This window comes from Pygocentrus nattereri, chromosome 28, assembly GCF_015220715.1.
Source record: "Pygocentrus nattereri isolate fPygNat1 chromosome 28, fPygNat1.pri, whole genome shotgun sequence".
Taxonomy (NCBI): domain Eukaryota; kingdom Metazoa; phylum Chordata; class Actinopteri; order Characiformes; family Serrasalmidae; genus Pygocentrus; species Pygocentrus nattereri.
Window position 1 is genome coordinate 14945160 of NC_051238.1, and position 26375 is coordinate 14971534.

The 26375-nt window shown below is 39.9% G+C and overlaps 1 protein-coding gene and 1 non-coding gene across 2 annotated transcripts in view; both read right to left on the reverse strand.

Annotated features, from left to right (window-relative positions):
• The window catches only part of kcnd3 (potassium voltage-gated channel, Shal-related subfamily, member 3), a 173844-nt gene that overhangs the window by 11451 nt on the left and 136018 nt on the right, over positions 1 to 26375 (reverse strand). Inside the window, exon 3 of the mRNA XM_037535646.1 lies at positions 18503 to 18671. Within this exon, the coding sequence (XP_037391543.1) occupies positions 18503 to 18671 (169 nt within the window). The remainder of the gene's footprint in view (positions 1 to 18502; positions 18672 to 26375) is intronic.
• LOC119262756 lies at positions 5958 to 6060 on the reverse strand. Its single transcript, XR_005129879.1, has one exon. It is a non-coding gene; the product is annotated as a U6 spliceosomal RNA (small nuclear RNA).

Consider the following 26375-nt stretch of genomic DNA (forward strand, 5'->3'; position numbering starts at 1 on the left):
TTCAACAAACCAGTTGTCCATTACATTGTGTAAAATATCATGATAAGATAAGATAAGATAAGATAAGGTAAGATAATCCTTTATTAGTCCCACAGCGGGGAAATTCACAGTATTACAGCAGCAGCAGAGTAACAGGAGTAAGGCACTCAGTAATAGAAACGGGAAACATTATAAACATTATCAACATTATAAATAATAAAAAATTAAAGCTAAATCTCTAGACTATTTACAACAAAATAAGGACAATAATAAAATAAGAGTTGCATAAAATCTGTATTGCACTTAGGAACATATTGCACAATGAAAAATATTTGCATTCTGAATGTGTATATTGTGTGTGTATATATTGTGTGCTTGTGTGGTCTACTGGGAGCAGTGCTGGTTAAACAGTTTCACAGCAGCAGGAAGGAAGGACCTGTGATAGCACTCCTTCACACACTTGGGGTGAAGGAGCCGGTCACTGAAGGAACTGCCCAGTGCTACCAGAGTCTCATGCATGGGGTGGGAGTCATTCTCCAGCATGGATGCTAGCTTGTTTAGCATCCTCCTTTCTCCCACCACCTGCACTGGGTCTAGAGGAGTCCCTAGGACTGAGCCGGCCCTCCGGATCAGTTTGTCCAGTTTCTTCCTGTCTGCAGTGGAGATGATGCCGCCCCAGCAAACCACTCCATAGAAGATGGCTGATGCCACCACTGTGTCAAAAAAGGTCCTCAGGAGTGGCCCCTGCACTCCAAACGACCTCAATCTCCTGAGCAGGAGCACTGCTCTGTCCTTTCCTATAAAGTGCAGCAGTGTTGTCTGACCAGTCCAGTTTACAGTTAAGGTGCACACCCAGGTACCTATAAGAGTCCACTCTTTCAATGTCCGTTCCCTGGATGTTCACTGCTGGAGGGGGATGTGTGCGCCTGCAGAAATCCACCACCAGTTCTTTGGTCTTCCCCGCATTGATCTGTAGGTGATTCCGCAGACACCAGTCCACAAAGTCCTGAATCCATTCTCTGTGCTCTCCGTTGACCTCATTTGTGATGCGGCCGACGATTGCTGAGTCAATTAAAACACTTCTGTAGGTGGCAGTTTGGTGAGTTGTACATGAAGTCTGCAGTGTACAGGGTGAAGAGGAACGGTGCTAACACCGTTCCCTGTGGAGCCCCTGTGTTACACACCACCATGTCGGACACACAGTCCCTTGTCTTCAAATACTGTGGACAGTTGGGGAGGTAGTCCAGGATCCAGTGCGTTAGGTGATGGTACACCCCTGCCTGTTCCAGCTTGTCATTTAGGAGCCCAGGCTGTATGATTTTGAAATCACTGGAGAAATCAAAGAACATGAATCTCACAGTGCCCCCCAGGCTTCTCCAGGTGAGAAAGAGCTCCATGTAGCAGGTAGATGATGGGTCCATAGATGAGCTCACCATAGGGCGGAGTTGTCTAAGGACCAGCCTCTCCAGTGTCTTCATCAGGTGTGATGTCAGTGCCACCGGCCTGTAGCTGCTGAGATCCTTTGGGTGCTGCGTTTTCGGCAATGGCACCACACAAGATGTTTTCCACAGTTGTGGTACTCTCCCCAGCTTCAGGCTTGTATTGAAAATGTGCTCCACTATCCCACTCAGCTGATCTGTGCAGGACTTGAGGAGCCTGGCACTGATGCCATCCGGCCCTGTAGCCTTCCTCGCCTTGATCTTCCTGAGCTCATTTCTCACCTGGGCCATTGTGAAGGTCAGACTGGAGCAGTGGGGGTGCTGAGTGTTAGAATGACAGATGGACCAATAGTAATGTTCTAAAATCACTTGGAACAAAATCTCTTCAAATTGACTTGAAATTGAAATTGACATTGAAAGTTAAGTGTGTTTTTGCCTTCTCCTGTAAAGTTAATATTTTGGAGATATTTGGTTTTCATTGGACAGCGACGATATATAATATGTTCTTTGTTGTCTTATGCTATCACTCAATGGGCCCAATCCCATTTCACCCCTTGCCCCTACTATTTACGCCTAGGGGTAGGGTGTCCCAATTTTTGTTGAGATAGAGGGCTAGGGCAAAGTGTTAAGGCTACAAGGAGGCTTTTCAGGGGCACACTCCAAACGGAGTGTCACGAGAAAAAAAAGAAAAACTTGCAAGATGGCTGCACCAAGTGCCCAAACAAACCCACAAATGTGAATATTTTCTCTGATAAAAAATATAAAAGCCATTGTATTGTCTTTGTTTAATGCCCTTTCAAGGCATTATGGTCATTTTCTTCATAACAAGCATAGGAAATCGCTAATAGCATGCTAATGTCTTGTTGGCTAGCTAGGTATCTGGACACTCTGCAAAATATACGTCAACCCATTTGGTATTGTTTTATTATGTGCTTTCTGTTTTGAAAAAACACAGGCATTTGACAATAATTTGGTGCAAGAGTGCAACTCTTATCGGAAGAGGGAAAGAATGAAGGAGCGTAAAGAAGACACGGGGGGTCTGGCAGTACTTGGACAATGCTAGCTAGCTACTACAGGTAATAAACAAAGTTGTCCTGACTAGAGCTATCTCAAACCTTACAGCCAGAACAAAGGGGTATATATTAAATGTATATTTTTATCATTTCATCAGAGGTTATTTGAGCAAAAGATGTTTCAGTCTGGTCTCTGTGTTACAGCCACATCTTTGTTTTACTGCGTGTTTAAGCCCTTTTGCCAGTAACTTCTCTTGTCAGTCATAAAACAATTTGATTCAATGTTTTTCCCAGCCAGAGAGCATGTAAAACATCTATTGTTTCCACACTTCTAAGGAAGATCTTTTGATAGGCTATAGTGTGACCTACCAGAGCCAAATGTCTCAGAAATATCCTCTCATTATTAAAATGATGGCAGATAAAAACTGAGCTAAACTAAATGGCAGTGCGCACCAGGCAGCAGATCAGACTGTCATTATTTATGTATGTATTTTTAAGAACAAACTGATATTTGCTCATCAGGCTGATACAGTTTCAAAGGAAAAAGACTCAAAGAATAGTGCATTTGTAAATAAATATCTTTTTAACAAAACGTAAATAAAAAACCTTAGTGTTTTTAATATGTGTAACAGACATACCTACACAGACCTGTAAATAGGAAACTGTGTGTCTTTCTAATGGTGGAATATAATAACTGTAAATAAATGTTAAAAGGATATTTTTATAAACTGTGTTAGAGAATCGGTAGGCCATGTCTTGTCAAATCTGTGGGAAGCTGACTGACTGACTTTATCCACACCATACTCAGAAATGCTTATTGTGAAATATTTATCACAATCTGATAAAATATTGTCACATTGCCTAGCCGGACTGGGGTTGAAATCAATGTATCTACTATGAACTGAAGCATTTACAGGAAGAAAATGTTATGTCTGACTGCATGAAAGACTGCATTAAATTCTCTATAGCTAGACTGAAATCATCAACTATCAGTACTCTGCCCACAAACTGTTTACAGAATGCTCACAAAAATCTGATTTAACCCTAATGAGAAATTATAACGCACTAGTAAATAAGCATGAGTACATTACTAATTGATTGTATTTTATGTCTGTGAAAGTTAGCACAGTTTGATAATGGTGTAGTTTTTCATCATGTAATAGAGCTAATGTAAGCAGGTGAGCCATTTTGGTTGTGTTTACGACTCGTCTAGTTTTGGTTAGCTACAGCAACTAAGTCCAGCTCAGAAGTGTTGCATTTTAAACTAGAAATGTAACGTTGTGTAAATTCATTACGTTATCTTTCCAACCTCACAGCATTGCTATTTGTGGGTGGAGCACAGACAGGTTAATTGTAAATCAGATGACCTCTGATTTATGCTTCCTTCAAACCTCCAACACTAGAAGCCTGTATAACATTCAAGTGGTTTGCTGTATGTACTGCTTGGAAATTGTATGCTTGTGATGAGTGCGGGGGTTTGCAAGATTTCATGCACACACGCACACGCACACGCACACACACACACACACACACACACACACACAAACACACACACAAACACACAAACACTGTTGTCAAGGGACCCCCACTGGGAAGGTAATGCATGCAGAAGAATGCTTTTCTTGCTCAGAGAGCTTATCAGCTGCATACATATGTACTAAACCTTGAAAGGAGTCTAAGAACTCATAACAGGTTGCATAAGGGGAGTACAACTGAATCATGACCAAAATGACCAATGCTGTGGAAGATCTACACAGAAAAGCAGCGACTGCCTCTTTTCTTGCCTCATTCAATTTTATCATCTATATCCATCTCCCTCTGTTCTCTCTCCCTCTCTGAGGTGGTGTGGGGTTCCCCTGGCACTCCAGATAACCCACAGAACTCAACAGAGATCAACCACACTCTCTTACTGTCATCTCAGCTTGATATTTATTACATCTGGCTGAGACCACAACCCTGAGTTTTAAATAATAACATTTCCAAAGTAAACATACCACAATCCTATCATGTCTTTTGTTTTTTGTTTTTTTTTTATTTTCCCCACAAGTACAATTTACCGCTTTGTGATCTGTGCTACAACACATTCATGTGGCTGGATAAGCTGGATGAAGTACAGGGAGTGCTCTCCATGATTGGAAATATCAGTTTTCTCTGTATGTGTTGTTGGTTTGTAAACATTTCTGTTTACAGAAAACTGTCAGAAAAACAGATACAGTGCAGGATGAATCTTTCATTCATCAAACAATGTAAATGTACCCTCAAACACTGAGCGCATTTACAAAATCTAATTTTGTCACAATTCTGATCAATGTGTTTAGATGCACTTGTGTAACCAGTTAATGGTAAAACTTCGTGTCTACATGAGTCAGTCAATAATCTGATTTCTAATCTGACTGCTTAGCAACCAGCCAATAAGTGAAGAAGATGTGACATAAATTAAATGTAAAACTCAAATTTCATGTTGCAGCTATTTTTTTGAATATCACACCGCTTCACCTGAAAATATAAGCATACACCGTCTAAATGATGAAGAATATTTTAATCCTTCATTTCATCAAGCATGTAGCTGCTTTCAGCATCCTTAAATTAAATTTAAGCTAGTAAGTAGAGGTTATTCATTATTCAGCATCAGAAAAAAGCCAAATACCTTTAGTTAACAGAAAATTATAATGAAACCTCACAAATTGAATATGATATTAAATCTAATACATCACTCTTTACCTTTATTGTGGCTTCCATTCTTTTTCAGGTGACTTGCTGTTTTGTAAAGGAAATCTGTAGGGATACTTTTTTACACCTCCAAAGTTCAGTCTTCACAGTTGGATGCATTTCCTGCTTCCCACAATCCAAGTAATCCCAAACTCATGTCACTCTGGGGTGTCCAGTCCATTGTTCTGAGAACACTAGTAACTTTACTGTTTAATCTGCATTTTTTTGTTTTTGTCTATTAGTAGCAGATTCTTGACACCTACACATCCTTTCAGACAGTGTTGTCTTCTCACAGTGGAAGGACCAAGTTTTGACTGAGTTCTCTTTGGATACCCTTTCAATAAGCTCTGTATCATTAGATTCAACCTCTCAGTAAAAACCAACGTGACAAAAACGTTTTTTCACATGTTGTGTGCAGTGTCCACCAGAGAGGTTTCCAAATCTCCAAAACTTACATAATGTAGCTTTAATGCTCGACTGTATTGTTATTGCAATAGTAAGTAATAAGTACTTTAATAAATAATAAGTAATACTTGTAGAAAGTTAAGTTAACTGATACTTTTTTGATCCCACAACCGGGGAAATTCCACCTCCGCATTTAACCCATCCGTGAAGTGAAACACCACATACACACAAGTGAGCACACACACAAGTGAGCACACTTGCCCAGAACTATCCACGGCGCCCGGGGAGCAGTTGGGGGTTAGGTGTCTTGCTCAAGGACACCTCAGTCATGGACTGTCGGCCCTGGAGATCGAACCGGCAACCTTCTGGTCACAGGGCCAGATCCCTAACCTCCAGCCCATGACTGCCCCCAAAAAATATGGAGTGCTTCACGGATTTGCGTGTCATCCTTTTGCAGGGGCCATGCTAATCTTCTCTGTATCGATCCAATTTTAGTATATGTGCTGCCGTAGCGAGTGGTCATTATAGCAAGAAAGCCATTATAATGAACAAATGAGCCTATAACACTAGTTGTTCATTAGGTTAAGGTACTTCTTTTGCCCTCTTGTCTAATTAATTTAGCCAGAAGGGTCTAGAATGTGGAAGGTTTGCTGGGTCTTACTGGTCACATAGTAAAACACACAAAGAACATAAATACACACACACACACACACACACACACACACACACACACACACACACACACACACACACAAGGTTGTGTGATGAGAGGAGTGCTAACATTGCTCTTTTCACAAGAGATTGCCATCACATAACCGAATCAATTTGGGACCACTGAGACCGTTTGTGTTTCCAACAAATACCGCAACAATTTTCTGCCGCTGTGTAAAAAAGGGGGAGAAATTCAACCGCTCTGGAACATGAAATGGAGTACGTGAAGTAGTAAGCTGTAGTGCTTCATCATAGTGACATCCAGCAACCATCAGGAATCAGCATGCAGCGGACCAGAGTCATACTGCTTCTGCAGCAGCAATTTGATGCACTGTCCTGGACATTAACAATCTGAAGCTCATTATTGCGGTGGGCATCATTCAGAGATGCTTACAGACTCCTTTTCTGTGCAACATTATATAGCGGCATGACCCTTCGGCCTAGACCACAGTTTAATAGAAAAACATAAAATACACACTGAAGCGTTACAACAGGTGCAGCGTGGAGCCAATATATGAATCACCTCCACCACCAATGCCTGGAGGCTTTTCATATGAATGCACTGAGGCAAAATATTATCAGAAGAGAAGGATGGAATAAATAAAGAGTCGAAAGTGAGCATTTATATTACTATAGTGTCCACCGAGGGTGAGCCAGAGTCTAGGCTGGCTGTGTGCATGTGGAGCTGCAGCTTAGGACTGATTATTTCCAAATGTACAACATTCCGAATGTGGACGAGGCCAGAGTCGGGGTACCGGGGCGTGGCAGGTAAAGTGATTTAAATTATTCAAACTCAACCGCAGAACCACACGATGACCTCTTAACCACAGATCAGACCACACACTGTAATGCTGACTGCACCTCAAGGAGCAACCAATAAATTTTCTTTGAAAAATGTCAGAGTGCACACCGGCTGTTCAGAAGCTCTGCACTACCAAAAGCAGTTGGGAATTCCAGGCAGCGTGATATTGGAGAGGTCAGCGTGCTCCTGATATTTTGGCTGAACAGTGAGTAAGCAGTAAAGTAGTTTGCCATTTCTAATGCTGGGGCTAAGTATCTAACTGCTCATCAGATGTTAAAATTTTCTCCTTACTTGAATTTGAAGATGTTGGGCTTCATCATGTTTAAAATCATTACTTTGAAGAAAACTACTTCTACCAAGCTGGTTCAAAAGTTTAAAAGGGTTCAAATACATTTTGGATTTTGAACTTTAGACTAAAAAATGTTTCAGTAATGACAATTCCTGAAGTTACACACTGATTTTCAGACTTCATGACACTTTTACTGCAAAACATGGGCTCTAACTGTTCACGTTGGCCATGAGGGACAGGAATGGGACTGCTGTTTGTGCTAATTTGGTAGAATGGTTCATATCCATACTTTCTATGGAAATACTTTGAAAGCAATCTTCATGCTGAGCTCATGAGAATTCTGTGTTCATGTGATGAAAATAATGTTAATGAATTATTGAACGTAATACAAACATGCTGATGAAGCTCATTCTGCTCGTATAAAGCTACAACAAAAAGTGCACTGCTTTAAAAAAAAATATTAGGGCCAAAGTTGCGCAAATAAGCCAGACTGAAATCAGTAATTGCAAGTAGGAATGTGATTAGCAGCAAGTAATTATTTTAATCATGCAGTTCTACAATTTAGTTTTTATAAACTAGGCAATTATAGATGTTTTATTCAATATTTAAAGTATCTGGGGAAAACAATACTATAATCTACTTATATTTTGGGGCAGGTTATCTGCCTCAAGTGTTGAGCAATTTTCAAATAAGGCATTCTGAATAAAACATCATGACTTCCTTCTCAGTGTTAGGCAGCTTTCTTGGTTATTACAGACTCATTTAAAGCCTTGTTTATCATTATGGATGCATCTAAAATTTATTCATTTAATTTTTTAATTCAATTTTTATCTCTCTCTCTTTCTCCGTGTGCAACAGACATCAGTGTGCTTGTGCCGAGTCGCAGATGACAGTCTAATTGTGATGGAAGGTGGGCGCTGTTGAGTATTAGCGAACTAAGATGGATGAGAGGGAGCGAGGGGACAATGAAGGGGGTAATCTGGGGCACAAACCCATCTCTTCCTCTCTCATCACCAATGTGGAAGAGTGGAGGCTATCACTATTCTTCTCTCCATCTCCTAATCTCTCTTTCCTCATCTTTTTCTTTTTCGTACCACCATAGAGCAGTGCTTCCCAATCCTGGTCCTGGAGTACTGCTGTCCTGCACACCTGATCACACTAATCAACTATTTAACTCTAAGTTGTGTCTTGTTGGTTATTCACCCATGGGTGATGTCCATGTTTTCTGTGTGCCACCATGTTTTCTATCACTGTATAAAATAAGCATGATCTGACTACAATTGGCTGTACTGTGATAGTTTCAGAGCAAGCATACATCAGATTATCAACAAAGGCAACATATGAACCATATTCCTATTTATATATTTGCTTCAAATATTTGGACTGCATTGTTAGATCACTGTTGAGTCTAAATTTGAGATCTTGAGATCTGGAAGTTTGTGCACCATTGACGCAATGAAAGACTATATCTAGCATGGGAGAGGTTCAGTGCAAGTCTGGGGATGTATAACATCATCTAGAGTTGGTGATTTGTGTTAGATTGAAGGCTGAACAAACAAATTTTAATACACCAATGACACCCTCTGGAAGGAGGGCCTGGGTTGGATTCCCCGGCTGGGTGACCACAGTCCTCTCGGTGTGGAGTTTGCATGTTCTCCCTGTGTCTGCGTGGGTTTCCTCCAGGTTCTCTGGTTTCCTCCCACAGTCCAAAGACATGCAGTCAGCCCAATTGGACATGCTACATTGCATTTAAATTGAGTGTGTGGGTAACTGTGTCTGTCTGCGCTGCGATGGACTGGCGACCCGTCCTGGGTGTTTCCTGCCTTCCGCCCGATGACCGCTGGGATAGGCCCCACACCCCGCCGTGACCCTGAGGGAGAAGCAGCTTAGAAAATGGATGGATGGATGGATACCCTCTGGAAAATGTTTGATTGGGACATCCACAGCAAGTTAGGGACCTCAGCTGCGAAGATCAAGATGTACATTTACACAGAGGTACATACAAGATGTACCACCAACAACTTACAGATATAAGTTGTTGTGGTGTTCTCAGAACAATCTAATGGCCACCCCAGAGTCAAGACCTGAATGTGTTTGGAATTACTTCTGTGAGAAGCAGAAAATGCAACCAGCTTCTAAGACTGAACATTAGAGGGGTGGAGAAATATGCCTGCAGATTTCTTTAAAAGACTGAAAGCAAGTCATCCGAAAAAGAACAGAAACTGCATTAGAAGCAAAGGGTTGACAGACTATGTACTGAAATTCTGGTATTATATTTAGCTAAGTTAAATATGTTTTCTGCTTTCTTGATGCTGAAAATGAATGACTTAGTGGTCATTTTGGATGGAAACTAAATAAAAGAATGGATGGTCTCTGACCTTTGCACAGTATATGGAAAAATCCACTTCTCTCTGTTCACGGCTCCACTGTGCTTTTTGAACCCTGTGCCTTGCACTGCAATTATTAGACGGCCCTAAGATACAGCCTTAGTAAGTGAATGTTCATTCCAGATGCATTGTGTGTGCATGCTGAGGCTGCTTAAAGGGGAATTCCATCAATTTTTAAAAATTCCTGAATAATTTAATCCTTCAGATGTAAACAGAGTCATTCAGAGTGGTTTGACATGAAATGGTTCATTGCAGAGAAACTAACAGACTCAGATTTTGTTTACAGTGGTGTTGACAGGGACTGGGGGTTGTCATGTCCACAAAAATATGCCATTTTATTTACTATCCAAAACCACTAGTGAACCTTCATGTGCCTTCTGAGTTTTTATATGTAATGTTGATGGCAAATAGTCATAACTCCAAAAAAAAAAAAGGTTTCCTTAATGACTATTTGCCTTACAGTGCGCTACATCTACCCCTCTGCTGTGAAGAGATCAAACATAAAATGTGTTAAAATACATTTTAATCCAAACCTTTATCATAAAACACAGTGTCAGATATCAGGCAGCACACATTTCATGTAATAACATTCTGTGCAGGAGCTGTTAGAAGCATTAAACGCTTCAGACATCTGGTTCCTATCACCAGCCCTGTGAATAATTCTGACTGTGTAAGTTTCTCAAGAACCGAGTATTTCGCACCAAACCACTCTGATTAAATTTATTTACATCTCAACCATTTATGTAGAATATTTTGAAAAATCAGAGGAGTTCCCCTTTAAAGGCTTGTGATGTGCCTTCTCATGTACATACATTTAGCCCACAGTATTGAAATTTTTCATCTTATGGCAAGATTGGTTCTAAAAAGTAAACATCTAGATCACTACAATAGAGTACCGACAGGAGAGGACATCTCTCTCTCTCTCAGTCTTTCCTTGTGTCTCTGTGGATCTGTATCTCTATCTGTGTCCTTCTCTCTGCCACAGCTTTTTATGTCCTAGCCTTGTCACATCTGCACTGAGCTGGTAACTGAGAGACCATGAAAAGTTTGAGGGTGTCGAGATTTGAGCTTAGACAGGAATGTGGCCATAATGAAGATGACTAAATCAAGGAAAGAGAAATGTAGCAGTCATCAAAGTGCTGTCAGCTAGCTAGCAAAGACTCAGTCTGGACCCCTGAACACTCTGTGCAGCAGTTAGGCAGCAGAGCTGGAGGAGCACCACTTATTAGGCACATGAGCTACACAAAGCTCAAACTAGTGGGTGGAATTTTAAAGTACGGGGAGCGGAGAGACCTCTCCCTCTTTGATCAATGTTTCATTTGGGTGAAGCCCACTTCAAAGATTTTGCTTAGCAACTGGCTGTCTGCTCCTCTAGCACGCTTCAATTACAGTAGCGTACGAGTGTGACTGCACATACAGCGACACTTGTCTAGACCGCAAGTGATACAAAAAAAGTTGCAACAGCTTTCTTTTAATGTTGAGGAGTCACAGTCATTGACAGCAGTAACAAACATGTGGTAGTTTTATATTAATTCTTTCTATAGCTCACTGAAGCAAGCACAGAAATTCAGTCCAAAATTTGGATTTTAAACTAAATCAGTACCACACTACACATAAAAGATATTTTGAACCACAATTTAAAGCAAAGTTATTGTTCTGCACATTCTTGTATTAGAACAAAAACATCCTACATTTACACTTAATAACTCAACTTCAAAGGGTTAAATATTAAAACATTCTAAACTAAATTAGTACCACTAAATAAGTGGGAGATATTTTTCAACAGTTATTTCCAGCCATGCAAGCTAATTGGTTGAGACGTGTTTTAACCATGCTGATATTTTGCCATAACATCACGAGATTTTCACAAGCACTGTATCACTCCGCTGAGTTTGACAGCCGCACGAGACACTCAAGCCATTTGAAAGTTTTTAGTTCTTACTTTGCACACAAACAGAACTACTGTTTAACTACTACTTTTAAGATCACATTTGACCGACAGCCGATTTTATGCAGACTCATAAGATTACACTACACTAAATACCCAAACTGTCATCACCACTGGGCAAGTCGGCAGCTGTGGCAGAAGAACACCTAAACAGCCAGAAACTAACTGAATACCAGTCTCCATACGCGTAGTGTCATATCTGACCAAATCGGACACAGCCATAAAACTGCCTTAATAAAAAGTGATGACAGTTTCGGAAATTAGTGTAAGGAGCTGGAGAATGATCTGCCGGCGGTGCAGTGAGTGAACGGAGCTTGTTACTCTGACGTAGCTGCTTGTAAAGGAACTATAATTTGGTGGAAGGAATTGCGAACATTAAAACGTTCATGGCCCAATTTATTAATTTCTTACTTTATTTAACTGTTGTATAAAACCAACAGAACACGAGAGGGAGTGTGTTATTGTGTATAACATCACGGCTGTGATGACCTACGGATGTTATTTTGCAGTAACACATTCCCTCTCATGTTCTATTGGTCAACTGAAGTTCAATTTAAAGAACAGTTATTGTTGTGTACTTTGTTGTGTATTGTCTTGTTTTGGAACAAAAAACATCCTTACATTTAATAACTAAATTAAAGTTAAGTTATTAAAAGTTTAATAGTGAAGATATTTGTAAATATCAAAACATTTAGCATAATTTAAATATCTGGGAAATGGTTTTGTTTCATTTTTTTACAACAGTAGCTGTCTAACTCATCTAAATGTTCTAGTTTTTTTTTATATTATTCTGATATACATGTTGAAGTTTCACACTTTGTATCATACATAACAACAGATTATTAACCTTGACTGAGTAATAAGATATAATTTGTAAATGAAGATTTTTTTATGTAATGCATTTGCAAGCTAGCATTAAAAAAATAATAATAATAACTTAATAAATTAAAATATAAACCAGGAAAAATAAGGATTTCCAGGTTTTCATATGACAGTTACAATATTCCTTAAGTATATGACTGCAGTGGTTGCTGCAGTGTGCTTTGGCAGGCAGGCAAGATGGTACAAGGTCGTCTCCTAAAAGTGACATCGAGAACAAACAAAGCAACACATCAGCGCCCTGTCCCCCAGCCACTCAGCTGCATCTGGAAGAGCTATTTGTAGAAAGAGTGAGAGAGTGTACTCCTACACCTCTCTTTCTCCAGTCTCCCATCATGGACAGTATACACAGATGTTGCTGGACTGAAGGTTACCTCAGAGTGCTGTGGTCCACAGGCCATGCTGTTATTAAGCCTTATTAATGCTCAGGGACAAATACAGAGTTCCAGGTTTTCATATGACAGTCACATAAGTAACATGGATTTAGTAGGTGAGTATGTGAGGTACAGTATATGAACACAGTGGCTGCTGCAGTGTGCTTTAGCAGGTGAGACGGTACAAGGTTGTCTCCTAAAAATGACAGCGAGTGCATATTGTGCATACGTGTGCATGTTTTAATAGAAAATGCTTGCCATAACCTAATGTATTATAGACTAGCCAGGTTTGTCTTTATCTGTATGTAGATATTCTGACAATATTCTTGAGAGTACTGCTTTGTGACTAATGCCACTGCCCATTGATTTTACACTCTTATTGCAAAGTCAGCACTCATCAGTACTCAAACCTTTTGAGTTAGATTTTCAAAGTATGCTTTTTTTCCCTTTCTCTTTTTCTAGCGAGTTTCTCTCCACAATTTATTCATCACCAATTCCACCTGGTATCACATTATGCTATCAAGCTGGGAGGGTAAGGGGTAACATGCTTCCGCCGAGACATGTGACCAAATGTTTTTTAAACTGCTGCTAATGCAACGTCATTGAACAGTAAGTGCTCTATGAGGAGAATGCTAACTCTCAATTCTGTTGTTAGCTAACAGATGCTTGCATTGACTAGTATTACCCTGAGTAATAGGGGAGAGGGGGTCAATTTACCCACCCAGAGAAAGCAAAGCCAATTATAGTGGCCTCCTGACCATGAACTTGTGAATGCATAGGTGGTTGCACCACTTGAGATTATTTGCTTTTAAAAACAGCTTGGAAAAGAAAACTTTCAAATGATTATGCAAATCTGTTCCTCATACAAAGGAAGACTTGTTCTCATATGTGTTCACAACTTGAGCTTGAGCTAAAAAAAAAAAAACAACAGCAAAAAAAAAAAAAAAAACCCAGCATTTTCTAAGAGTTATTTCAGGGCGCTATTCAAAATAAAGTTTATAAAACTTACCATATTAAGAAACTTTGTACAAACTTTTTTTTGTTTTACTTCTCCCATTGAAACCCATTCAGATGACTCTCAGGAGTCTTTTACCTACTGATTAGAGACCTTTGCATACTACATGCTAAGGCTTTTTATTCAGCAACTACAGGGACTTCACTGTTTTGGTTATAGAAGTGTGTAATAAAACTTTGGGCCCTGGCCATGTAAGGGGTTTAAGGGGTCATCACCAAAATTCTTCAAATGGATTAGAGAATGGAGACGGTTCCATATGGTAAAACAGATATGAGATCAGCTTATGGAGGAGCTGGCTGCAGTAGGTACATCAATTCAGAGACACTAAACACTACATTACACATTGGGCCAGGGTTTGCCACTGGAAAATATATGGCACAAAAGCTGTGCAGTGTAGAAACACTAGCTAATACATTGGGCCCCTGTGACCACTCTTGTTAGCATGCAATAAGTCTAGGACATATATTAAGAGCTTTACTTTAGCAGTCAGTACTCTATGCACTCAGCGCTCAGGTGGTCTACAGTAAAAATCTAGGGGATCATTTACATTACAGAAAGCAGGACAGTCTTTGAGAGTTGTTCTAGTATGGTTCCATACTGGAAGCCTGTGAGAGGGATCATATCAATGGTTTGAAAATGGCTTGGATGTATGCCTCTAAATAGAACATTTGGTAAAGAACCTTACATCTTGCAGAACATCTATTTAGAGAACCAAAAGTATTTTCTATGGCATTGTTCTAAAGAACGTTTTTCAGCATCCTTATTATATATATATATATCAGTATGCATAGTGTGATTTGTACGGTCTTTGAGGGGAGGTGCCCTTCTGCACTGTCTGACTTGTCATTAAAATTTATTTCAGGGTGGGAAATGAGTTAGATGGGCTTGTAGTGATTTTACAGCCAATTACAACACACTTAGTTATGCAATAAAAAAACACTTAAGGGAGAAAGTGATAGAGAGAGAGGAGGATGGATGGATGGATGGATGAAAAAATGAATGGACCCCAGCAAGGGCTTCTGCTCTGACACTGAATGATGACCTCTGTAGGGTGTTTAACATGATGGCTGGTGGTCTGGTGACTATCATTGCAGAGCAGCACATAGAGAGACGAAGAGGGCAGTGACAGAGCTAACAGTCCTATCCCTCACACATCAGAGACAAGCGAGCACACTGTGTTACTGGCCTTTTTGGTCTCGATGAAGCAGCCCAGTGCCTAACAAAAACAGTCAAAGCCCACTGGATACATGCACAGAAAACATACATGCAAAAATTCAGAGACATGCACATTACACACAAAGAAATTTAAACAGTGAAGCACCAATTTAATATTTTGGCTGAATTTTGTTTGTTGCATTTGTAATTATACAAATAATGTGAGCTGAGTAAATACACTCAGACTGTAGTTGAATGCTGCTGCCCCATCTATATTACCGTGCAAACATCTGAGACCAGATTTTTTATTTTCCTATCAAAATGACCATTAAATACATGATATCCATTCAGCATCAGGAAAATAAGATATATTTAACAGATAATTACACAGATGTCTCAACAACTAAATATAACAGACATTTTTCATTACTAACTGAACCCACGCTTTGCCCTATTGAGGTTTCTATTCTTTTCAGGAGACCTGTTTCAGTTGTTCAAAGAAATCTACAAGGATATTTTTTCCACACATCTAAAGTTCAGTCTTAAAAGTTGGTTGCATCATCTGCCACACACTCAGAGTGAAGCAAATTGTAAAAGCAGACAACTTACATCAAAATTCATGGCTGCTGCACCTCTGTGGCCACGCTGGTGGCCAACCACAACATTCAACTCTCAGGCAATGTTTAAAAAAGGAGATCAATTCAGGTCTGATAAACAGCTATTTTTTACCTCAGAGTCCAAACCCATAAAAGCCATTTGGAACATATTTATATATTTAAAAAAATAATTTCAGGTCCAGATCCTTCCTAATACACAAATCCAATCAGATTAAGAAATAAATAACTGAAAAAACAAACATGCTTTAGAGATAAAAGCCTGTGATCTCGTTCCAGTCTTAAATCTGATGTGGATTTCATCTGGCCGGGTCAGACAGGAGTCAGACAGAAGTCTGATCCTCTAGTGCTTAACGAGGATGTGCAGAAGGTCTGCTCTGAGTGCTCAAACTGGCCTTAACTCTGCTGACAGGGGTCTCTGTAAAGTCTGTCTCCATAGTAACAACAGAAGAACTTTTCTTTATCATGGCAGCCTTAGACTCTGCTTGCTAACCTTTGAACCTTTGGCCTGTTAGTAACAAGGTGTGTGTGTGTGTGTGTGTGTGTGTGTGTGTGTGTGTGTGTGTGGTGTTTTTTTTTTTTTTTTACACATTTTAACCTTTACTTCATATGATTCAAAAAGACTTTCAATGAAATCATATGAACTTTTTTCCACACAGTTTACAGTATAGTGTAGGGATTTTTCACTTTTTTTGCTCCCTGATTTAATTATTTAATGCTGAGTACTGGCTGATACTGAAACTGATCTATAACTGTTTTAGTCCATAATGTGATATTTTAAACAAATTTTGCCATATTTTCCTTTTAATTACATTTTATAGTGTTAAATGTAATTGACCAAACTTGACAGACCACTTAGTGATCTGGCAAGCAGTTGCATTAATATTCTGCAGCAAATGACCTAATCTTGATTATTTAATTATAATATTCAAGTAGTGTTATAGTGTGAATACACTATGATTTCACATTGCTCTAATGTATGTATATTAGCTTGCTCCCATCACTTGGTTTTCAATGCTCTGTTCAAAAAGGTCAAACACAGTCTAAACAATTACACTGCAGATTTTATAAGTTTTCATATTCCATCGTAAAAGACACTAACCACACTTCCTTAAGTACATCTCCTTGTTCAAACACTCATTGTTCATTTTATGAGGTCCATTTGCCATTGAGGTTGCATCTTTTCTCAGGCAGGGCTGACAGTGCTGTGTCTTTTCCACTCTTACCAGCATGACACTAACACGACTCCACAACAGTGTCACTGCAGTGCTGAGAATGATCTACCACCCAAATAACACCTGCTCTGTGGTGGTCCTGTGGAGGTCCTGACCAATGAAGGACAGCATGAAAGTGGGCTAGCAAAATATTCAGCAAAACATGATTACAGTCTGTAACTGGAAACCTACTAAGTGCAGCTATATGGTAAATGAAATGGAAAAGAGATGTCTGAAAAGAGTCCTGACTTCTGTAGGGTGTGAATAATCACTGTTTATGTCAGTTCTACAGCCACACAAAAACAAAACAAAAAAAAAACAGAACTGGATCAGACTTAATATGCTTAATAGCCAATGAAATATGCCTAGATAGGCTCTGATCCCGATGCTTTGCATCAGACTGAGATGTGTCTGTTATAGATCAAAAAGTATGAAATTCAGTACACAGAGACATGGAAGTGATTATCTGGGTAAAAGGGCCTGATTGTGATGTTGAGTGCTGGTTGGGGTCTGTGTGTGGTTAGGGAAGAGGGCTGCTGCTAATCAAATCTCCCTCCTTAACCTCATTAGCGGGTGCTTGAGCGACCTGCCATCGCCTAATGGCTGCTTAAACAGCTCTGTCACTGTTAATATCCTGACCTCGTCTCCATGGCTCTGTCATGTTTCCTAATGAGATCTTTAAAGACCTCTCTGAAATGGGCTATGATGTTCAGAGTGATACAAGGAGAATTCTGATCTCCTCCAAATCCACTGTGATGTGTTCAATGCTTTCTGTCGGTCGATTCTGAAAAACCTCACACAAATTGCCTTCATTACAGGGTGAAGAGGTCACAGCCAGACATAGTCTAAACACTTAATTCATTTAAAATTGCTCCATGGTTCCTGCGATAACTTTGAGGGTCAGTTGCGTGGAGAGCGAGAGAGCCTACACAGGATTCTGAATGAAGACTTTCCACTGTGAATAAAACAGTCCCACGAAATGGGCCTCTAAGCTTTAAACCTTTAAGACCAAACATATTGCTACTGACACATTCAAGACACACACACACACAAAATAAATAAATAAATAAATAAATAAATAAATAAAATTCTGGTTTTGAAATTTTTCTGTGTTTGAACATTATTTTTGTCCTAAAACATTGAAAATTTGTGCTAATAACAGGCATTACTAAAAAGTTAATCTTTTACTGATTTGGAATAAATAGATCATTTGATAAGGGTGCAAGATATGACAAAGTTACAATCAAAAATATAAATATATTCTCAGCCAGCAACCTTTAGGCTTAGGAAAGACATTGTAAAATAAAGGGAAAAATATAGCGGCTCACATTTGTAATATCCTCAGATGCACGTTTGACCCAGCTACGCATTTGGGTAACTGGGTTACAGTTATTCAGTGCATAAAGCGTGTGACTGAACTTGGCACTGGCCCGTCCAAGGCCAGTTTACCTCACACCTGCTCCCCAGCTAGGAGCGTGGCCCTGTGGGGCTGAGCTGCTCTCATGTGCCCTGAAGCCTGGTGCCATGTGGATCTCACCCAGAGAAGAGACGAGAGAAAGCTGTGCTAACCTGCACCTTCTGCGCACGCCGCTTGTCTGCTCTTTGGTTCTGGTGGTAAATGCGGCTGAAGTTGGAGACGATGACAGGAACAGGGAGAGCAATCACCAGCACGCCGCTCAGAGAGCAGATAGAGCCAAAGATCTTCCCTGCTATTGTCTTAGGGACCATGTCTCCATACCTAGAGGGACAGAAGAAGAGAGAGTGAGAGAGAGCGAGAGAAAGAGAGAGATTCTGGCATTAATACATGTCCAGCTTGTTTTTACAGATTGGCTCTCTGGGGAGCTGTTGCCATGCCTAACTGCAGAGTTAAACACACACAAACACATACACACACATATGCTTACAACAATAAACATCATTCAAAGCACAGATCATTCATGTTTCATTTGCTTAACAGTAAATTTGCTTTAAGTGTGAATGCTTTTGTAGACAGAAAAAAGGATGTAGGGAAGATTAGGGCACAACTTAGCACAGAGTAAAATGTAACTGGGATGTTTTAGGTATTTAAACAGGTTTGAGTAAAACAAGCTAGTGGTCACTTTCTTGTCTTCTCCTAGCACTGCCACCTGGAATTTCCACAGAAATCTATATTTTGTAAGATTCACCATGAAGCCCATGTTTTTTGTACCATGAAAACAACCTTTTCCTTCATACTGTAAGTGTTTCTTGATTGCTGAAGTCAGAATTCAAATTTATATTGTTTTAAAGCTGCACTATGTAAGTTTTGGGGATTTAGGGACCTCTGGTAGAAATGTGTAATTACATGCAATATGAAGATCAATTTATAGTATTCATTGTGCTTTGGACTAGGCCTGAGTGATATCTAAAAATGATCCTTTCACAATATTTAGCACAATATTTTCTGGTTAAAAAATCGTGATTACCGATTACACCCCTCCAAACAAATAAATACATATGGTCTGCTGCAGATTTGATTTACTTTTTATTCTATTTTATGTGTATATGCCTTTTTTGTACATAAACCGATGAATGAAAATCCTAAATAATAAATAATATTAAATCATATAATATTGAGCAACCCAACTTTTAAAAAAAAAAACTCCTTCACCCATCATTTAATGGTTGTAACTGCAAACATGCGTTCAAGGGTTTCTTCTGGTGCAGATTTATGGCAACTTGATAGCTAATCAGAGGAACTTTTTCTCCAGGTGTGGAGCTAACTTAGCAGCTTTAAGGTAATACCCAGTCACTTTAGTTGGGTTGTTTACTGCAGTGAGTCAAGTTAAAGCTCTAAGGCACTATGACATTTATTTTCTGTTCCATGTATTCAATTTAAACTTAACATAAAGGGAAATAAGAAGGTGAGGAGCAGAGCATTAAACCTAGCACTCCAGTGCACAGCAGAGAGAACCAACGCTTCATAACAAATCTTTCTCTCTAAATCTTTCTGTCTCTCAAAGAAAAACGTAAACAAACTATTGGTGTGCACCTGCACAAGAACATGCACCCTAATTTCCCATCATATTTACAAGCAGTTTAAGGATGCATTAGTTCACTCTAATTCTCTCAGTTTTTTCCCCAACACAGCAATTATCAGCTTTTACATATTGCCATCAGGTTACTTGTCCATGTGATGAACGTGATCTGAAAACTTCAGGTAGATTAGCTGAGGGCTTCAGCCATTGTATTTGTTAGCATAACTGCTATCCAAACTACATGGTAGCCAACCATTTCAAGTTTTTTCTCTTTCCTTATAACATAAAATTTACTGCACGTAGTGCTTTGTTTTTCAGGCTGTATGTTTATATGTAATGAAAGTCTTGTGTTGAACCTGGCACTGCTGCAAGCTGTGGGAAAACTAATAATGAACGACTGTTATATTATGTTATAATTATCCCTGCTAAGAGATTAAGTTATAACATTTGCCCTCGTGCAACTTTCCACTGAATTGTTCACAATCAAAACTAAGCTTATTTTTGCCAGGGATATGTAAGTTGCTTGTAAAAACAATGATTAATCTTGCTCACAGACTTTAAAATCATTTAGCAAAAAAACAAAAAAAGGTTACGTTGTACCCCATACTAAACATGCACTAAACAAACCCCCACAGACAACTTTATAACAATATACACTGCTCAAAAAAATAAAGGGAACACTCAAATAACACATCCTGAATGTGCTGACAAGGATTTGGAGTCACACACAAAATTAAAGTGGAAAAACACACTAGAGGCTGATCCAACTTTGATGTAATGTCCTTAAAACAAGTCAAAATGAGGCTCAGTATTGTGTGTGGCCTCCACGTGCCTGTATGACCTCCCTACAACGCCTGGGCATGCTCCTGATGAGGTGGCGGATGGACTCCTGAGGGATCTCCTCCCAGACCTGGACTAAAGCATCCGCCAACTCCTGGACAGTCTGTGGCGCAACGTGGCGTTGGTGGATGGAGCGAGACATAATGTCCCACATGCGCTCAATCGGATTCAGGTCTGGGGAACGGGCGGGCCAGTCCATAGCTTCAATGTCTTCATCTTGCAGGAACTGCTGACACACTCCAGCCACATGAGGTCTAGCATTGTCCTGCATTAGAAGGAACCCAGGGCCAACCGCACCAGCAACCGCACCACAAGGGGTCCGAGGATCTCATCTCGGTACCTAATGGCAGTCAGGCTACCTCTGGCGAGCACATGGAGGGCTGCGCGGCCCTCCAAAGAAATGCCACCCCACACCATTACTGACTCAGTGCCAAACCGGTCATGCTGAAGGATGTTGCAGGCAGCAGATCACTCTCCACGGCGTCTCCAGACTCTGTCACGTCTGTCACATGTGCTCAGTGTGAACCTGCTTTCATCTGTGAAGAGCACAGGGCGCTAGTGGAATTTGCCAATCCTGGTGTTCTCTGGCAAATGCCAAGCGTCCTGCACGGTGTTGGGCTGTGAGCACAACCCCCATCTGTGGACGTCGGGCCCTCATACCATCCTCATGGAGTCGGTTTCTAACCGTTTGTGCAGACACATGCACATTTGTGGCCTGCTGGAGGTCATTTTGCAGGGCTCTGGCAGTGCTCCTCCTGTTCCTCCTTGCACAAAGGCAGAGGTAGCGGTCCTGCTGCTGGGTTGTTGTCCTCCTACGGCCTCCTCCACATCTCCTGGTGTACCGGCCTGTCTCCTGGTAGTGCCTCCAGCCTCTGGACATTACGCTGACAGACACAGCAAACCTTCTTGCCACAGCTCACATTGATGTGCTATCCTGGATGAGCTGCACTACCTGAGCCACTTGTGTGGGTTGTAGAGTTCGTCTCCTGCTACCACGAGTGTGAAAACACCACCAACATTCAAAAGTGACCAAAACATCAGCCAGAAAGCAGAAAGGTACTGAGAAGTGGTCTGTGGTCCCCACCTGCAGAACCACTCCTTTATTGAGTGTGTCTTGCTAATTGCCAATACCAATGTCCACCTGTTGTCTGTTCCATTTACACAACAGCAGTGAAATTGATTGTCAATCAGTGTTGTTTCCTAAGTGGACAGTTTGATTTCACAGAAGTTTGATTTACTTGGAGTTATATTGTTTTGTTTAAGTGTTCCCTTTATTTTTTGAGCAGTGTATTAACACTAAAAAATTATTTTCTTCAAGTAAACAATATAGTAACCTTGGGTACAAGAAGGTGCAGTAAATAAAACAAACAAACAAACAAACAAACAAACAAATAAACAGTACACCCTTATCCAATGAAGCAGCATGAAATCTAAGACATACCTGCTGCTTTCTAACTAAGCCCCCCACCATCATACGCAATGGCCTTTAACAGCATGGAGAGGAGCGCACTCTCAGACAAGGCTGAGACCAAATGAAGCAATTTAGAAAGAAAACAAGCTACCTAAAAGACTCCGATTAGTATATTCATATTACCACAATGCAATCCTGGACAGCTTCAAACCCAAAAAACACAATTAACTTCACTCTTTTAGATTTCCTTTCTCATTCAGGAAACTGAACAAAGCAAAAAGGAACATTTTCAGGCATCAGAGACAGATAAGAGTTATATGCTACATGCTGCGTTAGAAATAAAAAGGCCTGCATTAGTTGTACAAAAGCAGGAGGAGGTAATTTGTGCAATGTTCTTAATAGCGCTTTTGTTGGGCCTCTTAGCGTGGGGAGAAAGATGGGAAGGAAAATGGGCTGAAACATAGAGAGAGAGAGAGAGAGAGAGAGAGAGAGAAAGCGAACGAGAGGAGGAATGATGCACTGATGAGAAATTTCACTATCAGTAGAAAACATTAAAGAGAAGCTCAACTGTGAAATTTTGATAATACATGAGGAACACACCACACTCCATACTCCCATGCCAAAAAAAACACACACACACACACACACACACACACACACACACACACACACACACACACACACACACACACACAGCTTTACACATTCTTTTATAACGCCATTGCTTTCCATGAAGGAATATTATCTTCTCCATATTTCTTTCCTAATGTACAGTAACATTAGTTGTATTTGCCTTTAGATAAACTAAGTCAGTTCACTATCTAACTGAATGGCTTTAATAACACAACTAATCCTGTTCTATCATTAAATTAATTTAGTAGCGGAAGCGCATGATAAAAGTAAACATCCCAATGAAACACATATAATACGGCGAGGGAAGGATTACAGCGACTCTGTGCTCTGTCTATTCATTTAGCCCAAAAAAACGGCATTGTGGGAGAAAGGCAAACAGTAATTTGTAATATATTTTATCTGCTCTGCTGGATCATCACCATAATGGCAATAAAAAGAAAGCTCTTTCATCAGCGACACAAAGGATGCAACAGATGTGGCTAATTTCCACAGACAGGAAAGGCTAAAGGCTGTGAATCAGTTTGGAGATCATGTTGTGGAATGGGAAATGGTGCCATGGCAGTTTAATTAAAAAAGAATATCATAAATATTACTCTGGCAAATATAGTTGGTTTTGGTCAGTACTCGAACTAATCTGTAAGTAAAATGGGTGTAAATGTGCCTTAATGCATCAATCTGAGGATGGTGATTCAACTACATTGACTTATGAACATCAGAACACAGATGATCATTGATTTTACCAGTATTCAAACTTTTTGGCCAAAATAAAAACCTCAACTACCCCCAAAAAGCTTGAAGTACTCTTTTCACTGCCTATAATCCATTACAGCAGTCACATCTGTGTATATAGTATTCTTTTAGAAACAATTCTGAGTTGTGCCAATATAACAGAATCAAACTGAACTGTGGTAAAATGGGACACTGAAGCAGTGAAACTAAAGACTAGTGCACTGTTTTAACCTGAGCAAAATCTTGACCACACCACAGTACTGGTCACAGTTCCTCTGCTTATGCATATAATTAATAGTGGTTAAACAATGCATTATGACACTGTAATACTGCAAAAAGCAAAATTAATCAAAGTGGAATTGTGGGGCGAGTATAAAACACACTCTCCAGATATTTCAATTAAACTCAGTGGACTATAAGTGATATTTAGTCATCTATCAAAAAAAAAGAATATCCAGGCTAAAACTAATGATGTGACGCACATGCTAACAGATCTCATTAATAAGAGAATCTGAGCTGTCATGAAATATGTGTGGGTTTATGAAAATAAAAGTTACTGCTTTACTTCATGAAATAAACATGAGGGTAGCACTGTCACCTCACAGCAAGAAGGGCCTGGGTTTGGTTCCCTGGCTGGGCGACCAGGGTCCTTTTTTGTGTGGAGTTTGCATGCCCTGTGTCTGTGTGGACCTTTTCCGAGTGGGCCTTCACTCAACAAAATCACACGAAAGGAGCCCATCAGAGTCATGAGCATTCAGGGAAAAGTGCCAAATACTCCGTCTCATTCTCACTCTGTCTCTCTATCTCTGTTCCCTGCCTCGCATCCTTCCCTTTCTCGTCCCCTGTTTCTCCTCAGGCATTATGATTAACCTTGGCTGTGACATAGATCTCTCGGAAAGAAAGGGAGAAAGAGAGAGGGAGAAAGAGAGGGAGAGAGAGAGAGAAGAGAGAGAGAGAGAGGGAGAGAGAGAGAGAGCGAGAGAGAGGGAGAGAGAGAGAGAGAGAGAGCGAGAGAGAGAGATAGAGAGAGAGAGAGTGCTCTACTAAGTGCTAATGGCTTCCCTTTTTCACACAGTTGGTTTGACACTAGAATGAGTTCCATTTACAACCAGTGTTAAAATGTTCTTGCAACTTTGTTCTCTTGCACAAATCTCAGAAGACATACTTCCACCAAAACCTACTTTTGAATATGTAATTGCGTGCTGGCCTGAGAAAACGCATCATTAAAAATACATAACTGTGCATTGCTTTAGTAATGACTGGGACTTCCTTAAGGGAGCATATTTGCAGTTGCACTCTCAGAACAATGGATCTAAATGCTACTCCATTAGAACAGCTGACAGGAACACGTTTTGCTTATATAATTCAATTTCGCCAACAAAAGATCGACAGAAGTACATAAAGACAGACATTAGGTTGAGTAGCTGATACTGTACATGGTATGCAAAGTAACAAACACAGTTCCAGGTACTACTTCGAATGCAAGCAGTAGAAGAGTACACTGGGCAGAAAGCACAGCTGTAAAACCCAGCTGTAAGGAGAATACTGCTGTGTTCACAAACTGTTATTTGAATAGAAAGACAGTCAATCAAGGTGTGATTAAGGGTCCCTTAACCTTCTGGACCCTCTGAATGTCTCAACATCAAAATTCTGGGAGGTCCCTGAAAATGAACTTATGATGTTATCCTTATATACAAATTCAGCGAAAAGTCATTGTTTAGCTGCTGTACCCACCATCGGCAAGCTTCTATCTATGGTATTCTTAACTAACTAGTGATACGGCACTGGTCTGCCTCAGGGTGGTGCTGTAGCAAACTGGTTCACCCAGTTGGTCCTTCATAGCCTAGCAACTGCGTATGCAAGGGATACCTCTATAAAACTTAATAATGTGCCGTAGCATATTTGTAAATCTGAAAACTTGCTGTTCGGTGGAAAAAGTGAATTGTTAGTCATTTTTCAAACCAAAGACTAGAGTGGAGATGTGTGAGATCTCAGTTAATGAGTAGAAGAGAGTAATACCAACTAGAAAGAACATTTTCAAAAGACAAATCTGTTAAACCAAACAATTTCCTGCTATTGAAGCTTGCATCAGTGCTTCAATGGCAAGTTAGTTAGCAGTCAGCCAATGCTGGAGTAGCCAGCCAACGTGGGACCCCCAAATGCCAGAGGGTATTTCACATGCTGCAGTCAATTAAGGGTACACAAATTTCAAAGTATGCACTGCGTTTTTCCACATGGATATGAATGATTTTCAATACAGAAGTGAAAGAGAAATGCCAGCATTTGTTTTGCTTTTATTTTCTTGATCAAAGTCCAATTGCCAAAACAAGGCCATACTGTCTGGTGAAAGCATAATTAACAGAAGTCATTTTCTCAGAAGACAAATGCACCAAGCATGAAAGATCAAACAAAAGCTAATAACATGTTGCTTCCGGTTGTGGCACATCCTCATAAGGAAGAAGAAAAACAATTACTCTAGACTGAAATGGTGATATATAAAAGTGAACAGAGCTTTAAATAGAAACTAGAGTTGTAGCCAAGACCATCAGAGACCAGTCTGAGTCAAGTCCAAGACTTTGTAGGAGAAGAGCCCAAGTCAAGATCAAGACCAGTTTAACATTTTATTCAGAATATAAAAATAACAAGAAGAAAGTGGACAAAAATGAAATTCATTCATAGTTCATTGCACATTTATTTTCATTCATCATACATGATATATATTAATAAATGCTATTATACCTTACAAAATATAATGTTACATAATACATAAAACAGTCTAAAAATAGTACTAATTAGTATTAATACTACAGTCTTAGTCCAACTTTGCATCGTA